The following is a 15870-nucleotide window of genomic DNA, read 5'->3' on the forward strand; positions in this document are numbered from 1 at the left end:
CTCACTACTTTTGCCCCACTCACTATTGCCCCGCTCACTAGTGCGCCGCTCATTACTATTGCCCTGCTCACAATTGCCACGCCCACTATTGCCCCGCTCACTATTGTTCTGCTCACTACTATTGCCCCGCTTACTATTGCCTCGCCCACTATTGCTCCCTCACTATTGCCCCGCCCACTAGTGCGCCGCTCATTACTATTGCCCTGCTCACAATTGCCCCGCTCACTATTGCCCCGCTCATTATTGCTCTACTCACGATTTCCCCGCTCGCTATTGCCCCGTCCGCTATTGCCCCGTCCGCTATTGCCCCGCTCACTACTGCCCCGCCCACTATTGCCCGGCCCACTACTGCCCCACTCACTATTGCCCCACCCACTATTGCCCAGCCCACTAGTGCCCCGCTCACTAGTGCCCAGCCCACTATTGCCCTGCCCACTATTGCCCCGCCTACTATTGCCCCGCTCACTATTGCCCCGCTCATATTGCTGCCTCACTATTGCCCCTCTCACTATTGCCCCACCCACTATCCATTAGTCAGTATGGGCATGCTTTGAGTGAGCGGAGGAGATAGGGGAGGAGGTAAGATGCTGAGATTTCGCAGATGGTGTTTAAGATGTATTACAGCTTGACCTTTATCAGATGCTCACCGTGGCCCCCTAGTTATATACATGAAATGTGAGCTATTTTCCCAAGGATTGTTTCCTGAATTTTAAGTCAAAACATGAGATGCACAGGTTTATTAACAGCACAAGTAGACAGCGATTGAAAAAATCGTTGAGTTGTCTCATGAAGGCCTATTGGTGGTTATAGAGAAAAAAAATCTAAAATGCATACTCTGTCCTACATAAAACCTCAGAGACAGCTCTGGGGAAGAAGATTCAAGTCAAATTACATTAACAGCCTTTACTCTGCATCTCATTTTCTAGATTAAATTGGAGGATCTTATTTCAATCTCCTGTGGCGCGGCGCACAGGGGATTGAAGAGTAAGTATAGTCTTCAGGGTGGTTGGAGAGCGGGAGATAATTGGACCAGGGAGTGCAGACTTAATTCAGATCTCATTATAAAGTCATACATTCTGTCTTTTTGTCCCTCCTCCACCATTCCTACGACCACTCTGATAAAGGAAACTGCCAATGTCAACTATGTTGCTCTCATTACATCCTCCCACCAGTGATGGAAGGATCTATTTTCCTTGGCAGAGGGGTCAACGACCAGGGGACATCGATTTAAAGTAATTGGGGGGAGGTTTAGAGGGGATTTGAGGGGAAATTTCTTCACCCAGAGGGTGGTGGGGATCTGGAACTCACTGCCTGAAAGGGTGGTAGAGGCAGAAACCCTCACCACATTTAAGGGGTGCTTGGATGTGCACCTGAAGTGCTGTAACCTGCAGGGTTACGGACCTAGAGCTGGAAGTGGGATTAGGCTGGATAACTGTTTGTCGGCCGGCGCGGACACGATGGGCAGAAATGGCCTCCTTCCGAGCTGTATGGCGCTGTACTGCTTTCACTGGCGGGAGTGTGTAATTGCAATGTGACACGTTTACATTATAAAAGTGGACATAGGAATTTATATTGGAAGTGTATTAAAAATGTATTTTTTTAGCACTTGTAACAATCACTTGGTGGATACCAACGTTTATGCTGTCATGGCCAACTGAGGAGTCACACGGGCTTATGCAATGATCTCACAGAAGATCCTTGGGCACCATGCCCATGTTCCCGGTATGTGTGGTGGGTAGGCATGGCTCCCTGGGGGCACTGGGAGCTCAGTAGCTCAACCTCCACAGATCCAACCAGAGGTGACTTCTAGGGATATTGCCGTAAAGGAAAATTGTGACTGGCAAGGGGACAGTGGCAGTGATTCATCTCAGAAAATGGGACCACAAGTTCAATCCGCAGAGATAAAGAAAGAAACCGTCAACACTGGGAATCATAAACCACAACAGAACATGCTGGAGCAGTTCGGCCAACGACAGGCTGAAGTTTCGGGAAACTGCTTAAGGCCCTAACCAAAACATTAATTGGCCGTTGTTCTTTCCAGATGTTGATGGACCAGCTGTGTGTTTCCAGCATTATTTGTTGTTTCACATTTAAGAACATAAGAAATAGGAACAGGAGTAGGCCATACGGCCTCTCGATCCTGCTCCACCATTCAATAAGATCATGGCTGGTCTGATCTTGGTCTCAACTCCACTTTCCCGCTCACTCCCCATAACCCTTGACTCTCCTGTAGTTCAAGAATCTGTCTCTCTCAGGCTTGAATATATTCAATGACTCAGCCTCCACAGCTCTCTGGGGTAGAGAATTCCAAATTTCCAGCATTGAGATTTTTACTTTTCATCTTTCGTACATCCCAAACCTGGCTGTCTCCCTGGGACAACCTGGTTCCCAAGACTCCAAATGCAACACTTCCCGATTGACAGTGCAACTCTCTAATGTGTTGCTCGCGTGCAAAGGGTTTTTGCTCTGTCTCCATCCTGCCTCCTTCGGCAGTGGACCAATACAACAGTTTTTTAATGCACAGTAAATTTAACAAAATAAATCTTAAATGATGAATCAGCTAAATGTATCTTACACTGGGACAAATCTCTAAATCATGCCAAGTTTCATAAGCAAATAACCCTTTATTTTGGCTAGTGAACTTTAACCTTTCAGTCAATATCTCATAAATATCAAACATGCTTCTAGAAACCATGACACATTCGGATGTCAAAAGATTATTAAACATCTGCTCTCGGCAGATTCATTACATTGTCCTACTCATCGCTCCGAAGCTGTATCAATTCTTTCCTGCAGTTCCCTGGGACCCCCCCATGTTCATGACTCCCATTGCCTCTCTTTGCCTTCATCCTGATCCCTGGCACCACCTTAGCCATCAGTGTTGGGAGTCCAGCACTGCTCCCTCTTACTATCAAGAAGGAGACAGCAGAGGTCACGATTATGAGATGAGGCCATCTCAGTCTCTGTAACAGGAGTAAAGCGTCTATTAACATTGTGGCACCAAAATAGTTCATAGAGCTTTTACAGTCAAGGTATGGAGAGTGGGATAGAACCATCTTATGATAATGTTCCTTTGCTCCAAGGTGGACAGCAAGAGAGATGGGTAGATGGAGAGTGAAAGGAGAGAGAAAAAGAGAGAAAAAGAAAGAAAATAAGAGGGAAAGGAAGGAATCCTGCGGCTATCAATTGAGGAGGGCAGTCTGAGGTGGATTGCAGAGTGTAACAGAAGCACAATGGGGAGGAGTCGGCCTCCAATTACTCTCATCTTTTTCCAGTGTTTTCTTCCCAAAGGTTTGGTGGGAGTAATTCCAATGAATGATGGCATCATCGGAGAATGTGAAGCTTCGAGAGCTGGTGCTCCAGATACATGCCTGGTTTTGAGGGTCAACTCTTGCCTTTCTGGTGCAGGTAGTAGATGATAGCTCCCTACCTCAAACCAAATCCTCCCAATCCCCGACTGAGTCACAGGTGTGAAAGATCGGAACATTTCTTTCAAAACAAATAATTTTTTATTCAATCTGACACAAACTTCTATTCCGTTGAAAATTCAGCAACATTAATTTAAGGATATGTTTTGTGACCTTCAAACCTCAACTATGTCATCAGAATTTAATACTCTTTCATTAGGCTTTCATACAATTTCAGTACAGTAACTCTATAGACGTCAGATATTGATTGTCTATTTTCAGAGAGCAAGAATCACTTTGCGAATATATATATATTATATATGTATTCAAGAATAGAGAATAACAGATAACATAGTACCAAGCTATTGCTCACAGAAATTTTGATAGTTGAGAAACAACCTTTGACACAGCGCTACAGTTTAGACCAAATGCAAAATGTAACCGTTCTGGATCAACAAAATGTACTTTTAAAATAAACCTATTTTCCTTTGATATGCAAACCTTCAGCACCTCTCAGCCATCAGGACTATTCCCAATGCCCTGCGCTATACAATAATTCTATTGCGGTGTTGCAGTTGTCTAGAAGCAGTTGCTGTGCTTTGCGTTTACTAGCCCCCCCCCCCCCCCCCCACCGAGTACAGACCCCTTTGGAAGTCTCGGATCAGACAATGACAGGAAATTCAACAACACGCGTGAAAAAGACCAGCATTAAAACACGACTCTGCTACTCCGCAGAATTTTTCTCAAGTGACATTATTATTTGGGGTCGTTATTCATTTTTATTTTTTATTTTTATTTAAGAGAATGATCTGTTTACAGTCCAAGCAATGAGAGGCACTCTTGATTTGTTTATGCATAGAACTCCTCCTGTTTGTCAGGTTTTTGGTACGCAATGCTCGCCTGCTTTGGCTCCTCCAGCGTGTAGCTTCCTTCGTCCTTTTTCTTCATCCGATAGATCAATAGCATAACCAGGAAGGCAGCGAAGAGCGCTCCGACCACTCCCCCGACCACAACCGCTGTGCAGGAGGAAACGGAAAACGTTAATAATGCTAGTTTATCCCGTGCAGCATTGCACACGGGGCGTCAAGACCAAGTATAGTCTTCAGGTGGGGCGGGGTTACAGGGTGGTACAGAATTGGACCAGGCTATGCGGACCGAATTCAGTCCCCACGTTATCATGGGGTGGGAATTCGGCACCGCCCATTTCGAGGCGTTAATCCAGGCGGAGCGGTAAGTACAGCGCCTTGAAAATGTTTGTGTCTCCCGCCGAGAAATTTGTTGGAATCAGGCCAAGAGCGGGGGGGGGGGGGGGGGGGCTAAATCAGCCGTTACACACTTGACCTGAGGGGGGCGCTAACGGAAATGCTCGCATTAAATTCTGGAATCCATTGCGCATGCTCCGAAGTCCGATTTGAAATCCCGGGAAAAGCCGAGTCTTAAAGGTGCAGCATAGTGAGGCACCCATTAAAGTTTTCACAGTCACTTGTTGTCAAGCTGTACTGTTATGTCTGTTTGCCGCTGCAAACTCGGAGGCTCACGCACCGTGCTGGGTGTAAACGTTGCACTGACTGTGACCTCCGAGGGAAGTGCTTTCACAAAGAGGCGGCCGGTCCTAATTTAGCGAGCGAGGAACTAGCGCGGTTATTGCACCCGACTGACGTCATGATCAGACTGATTGTCAGCAGCCAGGTACCAGCGTTTCACGCCCCAGTTAGCTCGCAACTGAATCTATTTCTTCATCAAAAGGTGAGGAAGGTAGAGAATCATAGAAATTTACAGCACAGAAGGAGGCCATTCGGCCCATGGTGTCCGTGCCGGCCGACAAGAGAGCTACCCAGCCGAATCCCACTTTCCAGCTCTAGGTCCGTAGCCCTGCAGGCTGCAGCACTTCAGGTGCACATCCAAGTACTTTTTAAACGCGATGAGGGTCCCTGCCTCTATCACTCTTTCAGGCAGTGAGTTCCAGACCCCCACCACCCTCTAAGTGAAAACATTTCTCCTCAAATACCCTCGAAACCTCCTACCACTTACTTTAAATCTATGCCCCCTGGTTGTTGACCCCTCTGCTAAGGGAAATAGATCCTTCCTATCCACTCTATCTAGGTCCCTCATAATTTTATACACCTCAATTCGGTCTCCCCTCCGCCTCCTCTGTTCCAAAGAAAACAAACCCAGCCTATCCAATCTTTCCTTATAACTAACATTCTCTAGTCCAGGCAACAGCCTGATAAATCTCCTCTGTACCCTCTCTGGTGCAAGCTATCAATGGAATGAAAAGATATCCACAATGACGATCATCGAACTCGATCAGTAAATTGCTGGGCACTTTGTCTCAGTATTTCCAGTACAATATGGAAGAAAAATTTAAGCAGATTTGCACGAAATTAGAATCAATTCTCTGAAGAGCAACTCTCATGGTTTCTGGTGTCCTCTGCCCAGTCATATCATCATCATTGTATCGAGGATGACTTGCTTCCACGCCAAAAAGAGATGTGTTCACAGATGTTTCAATGAAGGACTTAATATTCCAGATCCTGAACTACATGCTGAAGGGTGGAAGATACCTATGCGTGGATTTGTTTAACGTGAGGTGGCCGTTGCACACCAGCCACCACACGGGCTTGACGGAGCTAGGTCTTGTTCCGTTGGCAAGGGTTAACCAGGACGACTGGAGACCAGCTCTGCTGCACGGACCTAGTGTGCACACGTATCGCAGTGTGGGCTGGTCCGTGCTGCCCCTGGGCCCTCGGCTCTTATGGGCCCCGAACTCGCGCCTCTCCTGGGCCCTGATCATGTTGCTCCACGATCACTCGTCGCTCCTGCCGTATCTGCCCACGCTCCAATCAGGGACATGGTCCATGGTGACGTCCAATCCATCACATCAATACACAACATGAGCCCACTGCTATTGAACCTCTGCCACCCAGTTCTTTAAATGAGAGCAGCAATCTGCTACAGCATTTGGCAGCTGACTGAGGACAACATATCTGATGGCAGAGAAAGAACCAGCAGATGAAAGGATGGGTCCAAGGCATGAGCCCCTCTTTGTCTTCCTGATGCCTTTCGCAGCATCCTAATAGTTAATTCAGAACTTTCTAACCTTATTTTAAACACTGGCTTTGTGAAGAAAGTGTGTAAACATATCAATTTGCAAATTGTGCTGTGTGATATAATTATCTGAACATCTAATCCATTCAGATCAAATTCCCTCTTTTTAAAAAAAAAAACTCCTCCAAATCCACATCTTTGAAGAAGATTTTGGGCACCCTTCCGATTCCAGGCGAGTTTGTGTGACCTTTGACCTTTGTAGCAGTGCCTTACGAAGCAGCACTGGTCAAAATGGCCTGGGCATTTGCCTATCTTGAGACCAACCAAAGGCCAACTATTCTGAGTTTACAGGAAAACTGCTGAGCATTGCTGGGGGCTAAGTGTAGTCAGTGGAACAGAGGCTAGTATAAAAGAGCCACCTTACCTACTAAAACCTCTTTCCTCTCCAGTATGTTTTTCTGGGGTAACTGTGCAGCTGATGATGAGCTCCCAGAGTCTATTGCATTGTCTATTACATCAGGCAGGCCGTTCATCCCAGTGCCCCGACCGGTTGGTTGTGTGACGACAGCCAGCACTTCGTTATTTGCCTCTGGATTCACCACCTCTCCTTCCTCGGTGATTTCGAAGTCTCCACTTGGCCCCCCTGCAGCGGGAGCCTCCACTTCATTGTTGATGGTCACCTCTTGGACCATTTCACTGGTGTCAACGTTCTGTGTGTGTTAATTTAAAAGGAAAAAGTTATTGAAATTGTTCATTAAAAGGAGAATTCACTCCAACTTCCTTCAAATTAGAATGCTGCGGAAATGACAGCGCTAACGAAAATCAGAAAGAAGCAAGTTCTCCCAATTTTTCTGTCTTGAATGCAAGTCTCTTCTTGCTTCTTTCTGAGACACTAATTCTGGCTTTGCACGTGAGCCAAGCCAGCTATTTGACAGTGGAGGGCATCACAGTCGAGCTCAATCCTCTGCCCAACAAAACTTTCAACTTGGAGAAATGGAGCTGTGGTTTCAGCATCGGAAGTTCACTGCAGTGCAGTGCCACCAGCTGGGAGATACAAAACTGAGGTGCTTATAGCACAGCCACTGGTGGGAGGGTGTAATTACAGTGTGAACAGCTTTTGTAGCAGAAGTGGCCAATTATTTGGGCTGGAGGGCCACTTAACAAGTTTTGGTGAGCTGTTGAGGGCCGTACACCAAAGTTCCCCCGAAGGTCCGAGGCTGTACACCAATCACGAGATCCCATGCAGGCCGCTCACCAGCCCCTGCTGGAAGAGATATGGCACATGAGATGAACAAATTTAAAGGGACCGCGCATGAAATAAAAATGAGAGGGAACATTGCCGCTTACATAAAATGGCTTGTGATATCAGAGAGCGTCTAATCACCACCCCTTGACATTCAACGGCATTACCAGCGCCGAATCCCCCACCATCAACATCCTGGGGGGTCACTGTTGACCAGAAACTTAACTAGGCCAGCCACATAAATACTGTAGCTACAAGAGCAGGTCAGAGACTGGGTATTCTGCAGCGAGTGTCTCACCTCCTGACTCCCCAGAGCCCTTTCACCATCTACAAGGCACTAATCAGGAGTGCAATGGAATAGCCTCCACTTGCCTGGATGAGTGCAGCTCCAACAACACTCAAGAAGCTCGACGCCATGCAGGACAAAGCAGCCCTCTTGATTGGCACCCCATCCACCACCTTCAACATTCACTCCCTCCACCACCGACACACCGTGGCTGCAGTGTATGCCATCTACAAGATGCACTGCAGCAACTCGCCAAGGCTTCTTTGGCAGCACCTCCCAAATCCACGACCTCTACCACCTAGATGGACAAGGGCAGCAGGCGCAAGGGAACACCACCACCTGCAAGTTCCCCTCCAAGTCACACACCATTCTGACTTGGAAATATATTACCATTCCTTCATCGTCACTGGGTCAAAATCCTGGAACTCCCTCCCTAACAGCACTGTGGGAGTACCTTCACCACACGGACTGCAGCGGTTCAAGAAGGCGGCTCACCACCACCTTCTCGAGGGCAATCAGGGATGGGCAATAAATGCCAGCCTTGCCAGCGAAGCCCACATTCCAAGAATTAATTTTTAAAAATGCTACCATTAAAATTTGTTATGGCATTCATTGTATGAGGAACCCTTGATGTTGTTTCCATACTTAATAAAAATTACAGCACTTATTACCATACTGTGTCTGCAGTCTCTACATTGCAACAATTCATCTTTTTGTTTAACGTAGATTTAATTTAACTTGGTTCAAGCACACAAAGGCATCTCCAGGTCTCAAATGCTACTTCTGTTAATTACATATGATTAATGTATTCTAGTTAAAGATGATTTTCTGAATGGGAGACGGTATCTTTCTGCATGTTTTGATAGGAACAGTTGACTGATAATTCTCGCCAGGTAGAGCACCCAAAAGAAATATCCAGTCAATATGTGTTTTGATGCTGTCTCGGGTCTATCAGTAAGTAGAGAAATGACAGAGAAACCATTTCCTTCCAGCACTTATATTGAAGAATTCCAGGAGTGGAATGCTATTCGTTTCTAGTCCCTGCCCCCAAAATCAGACTGTGTTAAAATAATTAGTAGCTGTAGCTTGTTTTCCAGAGTGCTTGGCTCATCACATTGCTGTTTGGGGGATCTTGCCACATACAAAATGGCTGACATGTTTGAAGTCACTGCACTTGGAGCGTTGCATTATTTTGAATTGCTTTGAGATGTTTAGGCACTGTTCTGCCCTCTTGAATATCCCTGATTATAATTGCTCAATCATCGGTGGCCATGTCTTCAGTTGCCTAGGCCCCAAGCTCTGGAACTCCCTCCCTAAAGCTTTCCGCCTCTCTACCTCTCTCTCCTCTTTTAAGACGCTCCTTAAAATCTAACTCTTTGACCAAGCTTTTGGTCACCTGCCGTAATTTCTTCTCATGTGGCTCCGTGTCACATTTTTGTCTTATAACACTCCTGGGAAGCGCCGTGGGCCGTTTTACTACATTAAATGCGCTATATTATTACAAGTTGTTGTTATTGTTTAAATCAAAGTCATTCAGAGTCAGATCTTTGACTGCCTTGTTTTACAGTGTTTGAGACATAGACTGAGACTACATTTTCCATCCATTGATTACGAATAGGCAGGGAATTAAAAAATCTCCTCAAATCCAAACACCTTGGGCCTTCCCTGACACCTAGAGAAAATGACCTATCTCCTATAGGGCACATTCCAGTACACAGTGCATTCTGGGTACGGATATCCACCATTGGGGCCCAGAATCGTGGAATGGATCCTTTTAAGAGCGGGCCGGGGAGAATCACTTTTGCGAATTGATAAACTGAATGAAGTATTACTGTGTGTTCCTTGGCTGCAGGTTAGCTGTATCTCTGACCCACGAGTAGCGAAACTGGAAGTGGAGTGAAAGACGTACATGCAGCTGGAGCTCTGGTTCTGTCCCGTCCAGCGAGCAGAATAGAATAACTTGGCGGGCCGGATACTGCCCTGGGGTCATATTTTGCCCACCACTGTTTTATAGGCAGTTTGTATTATGACTGTGGACATAGAAATTTATAATGGAACAAACCAACACACAAGTGTGGCTAAAATGAGACACTGTTTGTAGATGGGCTGTATGTGCAGATGTGAGATTTTTAACATGTATATGTGTGTATGCATTCAAATGCTTGTCATTATCACATTGCTGTTTGTGGAAGCTTGCTGTGTGCAGATTGACTGCTGCGTTTCATACATTACAACAGTGACTACACTCCAAAATTACTTCATTGGCTGTAAAGCGCTTTGAGATGTCCGGTGGTCATGAAAGGTGTTATATAAATACAAGTCTTTCTTTATGTGTATGTGTGTGTGAGAGACTTAAGCAGTTCAATGATCAGGCGCTGATTTTCCCCCTTTCTCACCCAAAGGTACTGAGGCCAATTGCAGGAGCCTGGCTGAGATTGGCTAACTCAGCACAGACCAGCAACTGAAACTGAGACGTATCATCCTGCAAGGCTCATAAGAACATAAGAACATAAGAAATAGCAGCAGGAGTAGGCCATTGGGCCCCTCGAGCCAGCTCTACCATTCAATAAGATCATGGCTGATCTGATCATGGACTCAGTTCCACTTCCCTGCCCGCTCCCCATAACCCTTGACTCCCTTATCATTCAAAAATCTGTCTACCTCCACCTTAAATATATTCAATGGCCCAGCTTCCACAGCTCTCTGGGGCAGAGAATTCCAAAGATTCACGACCCTCTGAGAGAAGAAATTCCTCCTCATCTCTGTTTTAAATGGGCAACCCCTTATTCTGAAACTACGCACCCCCGTTCTAGATTTCCCTACGAGTGGAAACATCCTCTCTGCATCTACCTTGTCGAGCCCTCTCATTATCTTATATGTTTCAATAAGATCACTTCTCATTCTTCTAAACTCCAATGAGTATAGACCCAATCTGCTCAGCAGAACACTGGGCGGTGTTAGAGTCGCCAATCTCCAGCATTGCCCTGGAGTCTCCAGGAACTAAAGACTAATCTCCAGGGGGAAAAACATGTTTAATTTAATTTTATTTTTTGTAAACGCTTTTGTTTATTAGTTATAAAAATATTGGACATGGGGGTGCGAAGGAACCATCCAATCGAGTAATGAAGAGTCCGTTTGCTTTTCGATTGGCTGTGGCAAGAGGGGGCACCGCGAGGATGGACAGGTCGGGCGACCAATGGCGGGAGTGGGGCGGGGGTGGGGGGGGGTGGCAGGGCGGTCGGAGGCAGGTCATGTGATGACGCCTCCAGTAAAATGCCCAACCAGCATTGGCAACCCTAGGCAGTGCTTACACCCACCGGGGCACCATGGAGCTGAAACAGCCGAGTGGTTAGAGTGCAGCACAGATCAGAATCATTGGCGCACACCTCTCACCAAGCTGCAACATTACTGGCAGGCTTCAGTAATTCTGTTGCAAAGCGCCTTATGCTTGCCTGCCGACATAAACCTTTTGTGAATTTATTTTTCCCGTTTTGAAGAGGATTAAAGGAAAGACATATAGGAGCAAACACCTAATGTTGTGGTGCCCTGTAATAAAAAGTCTGTCTCTTTGTGATAACAGACATCCCTGAGCTCTTAAGGCAGGGTTCAGTTAGGGCCATGCCTCTATTCATCGGGGAGAGTCTGCCAGTTTGTTTTTTTTATATACTGCATTGCTGCTAATTCCAGGATTATACATGTTTCGACAAGCAGGAAAGCAATAGATTCACAAAGAAAGTTCTGCAACCAAACCTATTCAAATGCTGGGAAATGCCCTAATTAATACAACTAATTAATATCAGATTTGCTGGGAAATGGTGGTCAAGTGGGTTTTTTAATTTCCCCTCTGAATGTGGACACTCACTTTTCCACACAAGGATACAGTCAAAGGATCTAAACACACAAGAAGAATGACTGGTGCAGTTATATGATAGGACGTTTAGGTACAGGAATTATCAATTGCATTCTTCATCGAACCCTTCTATTCCTTTCTCCCTCATGTACTTATCAAGCATCCTCTTAAATGCATAGAATCATTGAATGATAGAGCACAGAATTCAGCCACAATAGCATCTATGGTGTTCGCCTCACCATCTCCCTGTGGTAGCGAGTTAGTTCCACATTCTAACCACTCTCTGGGTAAAGAAGTTTCTCTTGAATTCCTTATTGGATTTATTAATGAATTAAAAGGCAATTAATTTCACCAAACAAAGTCCATCCTCACTTGAGCCCCAAGGGAAGACAGTTAAAGGGGAACCAAGATGAAGTGTATAAATAAGACACGAAATGTTACTTTGGTTGGAAAGGTGCAGGAGAGCCTAACTTTAATCCATTCCTAGTTTCATGGAAATATAAGGCCCCTGAGGGGGCCAGGCTGTGGGAGATTGGTATCCTCCCACAATAACAAAGGATTTACTTTAAGCTACCATCGGATTGAAATCGCCTTTAACACTGGTGTGTGTAGAAATGTGACCGTTGTATCTGTGGCTGTCAATTCAGTCAGGCGTTTTGGTGTAACTCCTCCGCAGCACAGAAGAGTTGTGCAGCTGAAACCAAATCTTTTTTCTTGTGCGCCGAAGCGAATAAACAATTTTGCAGTCACAGCAAAATGGCAATACAAGCAGACGAGGACTGGAGATGGTCCTTTTGGAAAAGGACTTCCTCCTTCCTCTGTCCTTACGGAATTGTTTATTCGAGCGTGGTGCAGAGGTGGAAGAGCTCACGGGATCAGGGTAATTAAATATCACAGTGAGCTCCTGCCATGGCCCATTGGATAAATACACCACCCAGTGTCGCACTAATCTCCCAAGTTTAAGCTCGGAAAGCAAAGACCTAGGATCAGAGAATGATACAGTGTAGAAGCAGGCCCTTTGGCCCACTATGTCTGTGCCGGCTCTCTCAAAGAGCGATCCTTTGGGCTGGATTTTCGGGTGGTTTGCGACCGGGTTTGCGCCGCGCTGTGACCCTCCGCGGCGAAAACCCGGGTGGGATCCTCGGCTCCTTGTTGGCGGTGGCACTGCCGGGGAGAGCTGCGCGGGGGTGGAACCACTCGGCTTGCGACAGCGTCCGAGTTTCGTCCCGTACGCCGCGCCCCGAACACCGCCAGGTAAAACCGAGCGGTGCAGCCCTGCCTGCAGCGGGAAGTTGGAAAACCTGCAAAAAAAGGCAAATTAAAGTTTAATTTTTTGACAGTGATTTGTTAACTAAGGGTCTTGGTAATGTTGTTCGAATGTTTTTTTGAATTTCCTCCCCCTCCCCAGATCTCTCTCACAGCGCTCCCGGCCCTGCATTAAAGTTGGCGAGGATCGTGTTTTTGTACCGTTAATGATTGTGCAATGCCTCTCTTTGTGGCAGACCCCCAACCTGCCGAAAGTTGGGACTCGAATCGCTAGCGGAGCGAGAACGCTAATTTTCCCGCAACACCTCTGTTTTCGCCCCGAAACTAAGAAACCCAAAAATCCAGCCCAATTAGTCCCATTCCCCTGCTCTATCCACATACCCTGACAAATGTTTCCTTTTTAAGTATATATCCAATTCCCTTTTGAGAGTTACCACTGAATCTGCTCCTACCACCATTTCAGGCAGCATGTTCCAGATTATAACAACTCGCTGTGTTAAAAAAATAACTCCCCTCAGCTTCTCCCTGGTACTTTTGCTAATTATTGTAAATCTGCGTCCTCGGGTTATCGACCTGTGGAAACAGTTTCTCTCGATCAAAACTGCTCATGAATTTCAACACCCGTATCAAATCTCCCTTTAACCTTCTCTGCTCTAAGGAGAACAAGCACAGCTTCTCTGATCTCTTCCGAGTAGATGTTAGGAGGCACCTCTTATTGCAAAAAGCCGTCGGCTTCTGAAATAAGCTGCAGGTTCACACCGTTCCACTGCCAGGGTCCTAAAATGAGCTGGATGGGTTCCCGAGAGTGGCCAACATCACTACATCGTCCTGGACCCCTGGAGCTTTCTCGACTGAGATCAGAGAGCCATTTCCCAGGGTCTTTCCCTAAATTGGCATACTTTTTTTTGGGCCTCTCCCTGGTGATTGCAGTGAGGTGGGGGGGGGGGGGGGCGGAGAAGAGGGGGGGAATGGGGTGATATTGTGTGGAAGTTGCACCATGCCAGGGCGGGACCGGTTCAATGGACTAGCTGGTCTTCATGTGCCCCACTGGTCTGTGCTGGGTTCATTGTTCATTGTTGGAGATGGATCTGGGGTACTAGAACTGGCCTCAACATCCTGACAACAACAACAACTCGCATTCAGATAGCACCTTCAACATAGTAAAACGTCCCAAGACGCTTCACAGGAGTTATTATCAAACAATATTTGATACCGAGCCCCATAAGGAGATATTAGGACAGATGACCAAAAGTTTAGTCAAAGAAGTCGGTTTTAAATATCCCTCGACCGCTGTTGAAAAGTGCTTGTGCATTGGTCATCGGTTGAGTTCAGAGTTCGGGCTAGCCTGTGATGCCTTCCACAGTCAAATATCCTGCTAACACTCACGTCTAGGCTGACAAATGAAGAAGAGTAAGTTCAAAAGGATAGTTTGCAGGTACAGCAAGTGATCAGGAAGGCCAATGGTATCTTGGCCTTTATTGCAACGGGGATGGAGTATAAAAGCAGGGAAGTCTTGCTACAGCTATATAAGGTATTGGTGAGGCCACACCTGGAATACTGCGTGCAGTTTTGGTTTCCATATTTACAAAAGGATATACTTGCTTTGGAGGCAATTCAGAGAAGGTTCACTAGGTTGATTCCGGGGATGAGGGGGTTGACTTATGAGGAAAGGTTGAGTAGGTTGGGCCTCTACTCATTGGAATTCAGAAGAATGAGAGGTGATCTTATCGAAATGTATAAGATTATGAGGGGGCTTGACAAGATGGATGCAGAGACGATATTTCCACTGATGGGAGAGACTAGAACTAGGGAGCATAATCTTAGAATAAGGGGCCACCCATTTAAAACTGAGATGAGGAGAAATTTCTTCTCTCAGAGGATTGTAAATCTGTGGAATTCGCTGCCTCAAAGAGCTGTGGAAGCTGGGACATTGAATAAATTTAAGACAGAAATAGACAGTTTCTTAAACGATAAGGGGATAAAGGGTTATGGGGCGCGGGGGGGGAGGTGGAGCTGAGTCCATGATCAGATCAGCCATGATCTTATTGAATGGCGGAGCAGGCTCAAGGGGCCGTATGGCCTACTCCTGCTCCTATTTCTTAAGTTCTTATGTTCTTATGTAAGATGCGGGGAAGCTGTCAGGACCCATAGTCCATTGGACCCATGGAGTAGATCGAAATGTTGTAGTACCTATTTTCTTCCTTTAGAGGGAGCGGTAGTATTTACATACATCGAATGTAGAGCACAGAAACAGGCCCTTCGGCCTAACAGGTGCATGCTGGAGTTATGCTCCACACAAGCCCCCTCCCACCCCTCTTCATCTCACCCAATCCGTATAACCCTCTATTCCTTTCTCCCTCATGTTTATCTAGCTTCCCCTTCAATGTACCTCAACTACTCCCTGTGGTAGCGAGTCTGACATTCTAACCACTCTCCTGGTGAAGAAATTTCTCCTGGATTCCACTATTGGATTTATTGGTGACCGTCTTACATATATGGCCCCGAGTTTTGAACGATGCTGATCAATAATGAACTCGGCACAAGTAACTCCAAGCAGGTGCCAGCAGGACATTAAAGCATTACCCTTACACAACACTGCGATCAGTCATGAAATGTAAAACCGGAAGCTTTGTTAATCCCCCAAAGTTCTGCCCAAAGCATTGCTCTTACTATAGTCCCCTATCACGGCATGCACCCTTTCTCACACATTGCAGGGTATTTGCCTCCACGACTCCATCAGGATTGTGCTGTCTACTCTGCTCACTCCCAG

At 46.3% G+C, this 15870-nt stretch overlaps 1 protein-coding gene across 1 annotated transcript in view; it reads right to left on the reverse strand.

Moving 5' to 3' along the window:
* Window positions 1–449: 449 nt before the first annotated feature.
* LOC139279754 (syndecan-3-like) overlaps window positions 450–15870 on the reverse strand; it is a 262185-nt gene continuing 246764 nt past the window's right edge. The window contains exons 4-5 of the mRNA XM_070898950.1: window positions 6880–7165; window positions 450–4423 (exon numbers count right to left, since the gene is read on the reverse strand). Coding sequence (XP_070755051.1) covers window positions 4257–4423; window positions 6880–7165 — 453 coding nt within the window. The 3' untranslated portion in view covers window positions 450–4256. The remainder of the gene's footprint in view (window positions 4424–6879; window positions 7166–15870) is intronic.

The sequence above is a fragment of the Pristiophorus japonicus genome, chromosome 14 (assembly GCF_044704955.1).
Source record: "Pristiophorus japonicus isolate sPriJap1 chromosome 14, sPriJap1.hap1, whole genome shotgun sequence".
In the NCBI taxonomy this organism is placed as follows: domain Eukaryota; kingdom Metazoa; phylum Chordata; class Chondrichthyes; family Pristiophoridae; genus Pristiophorus; species Pristiophorus japonicus.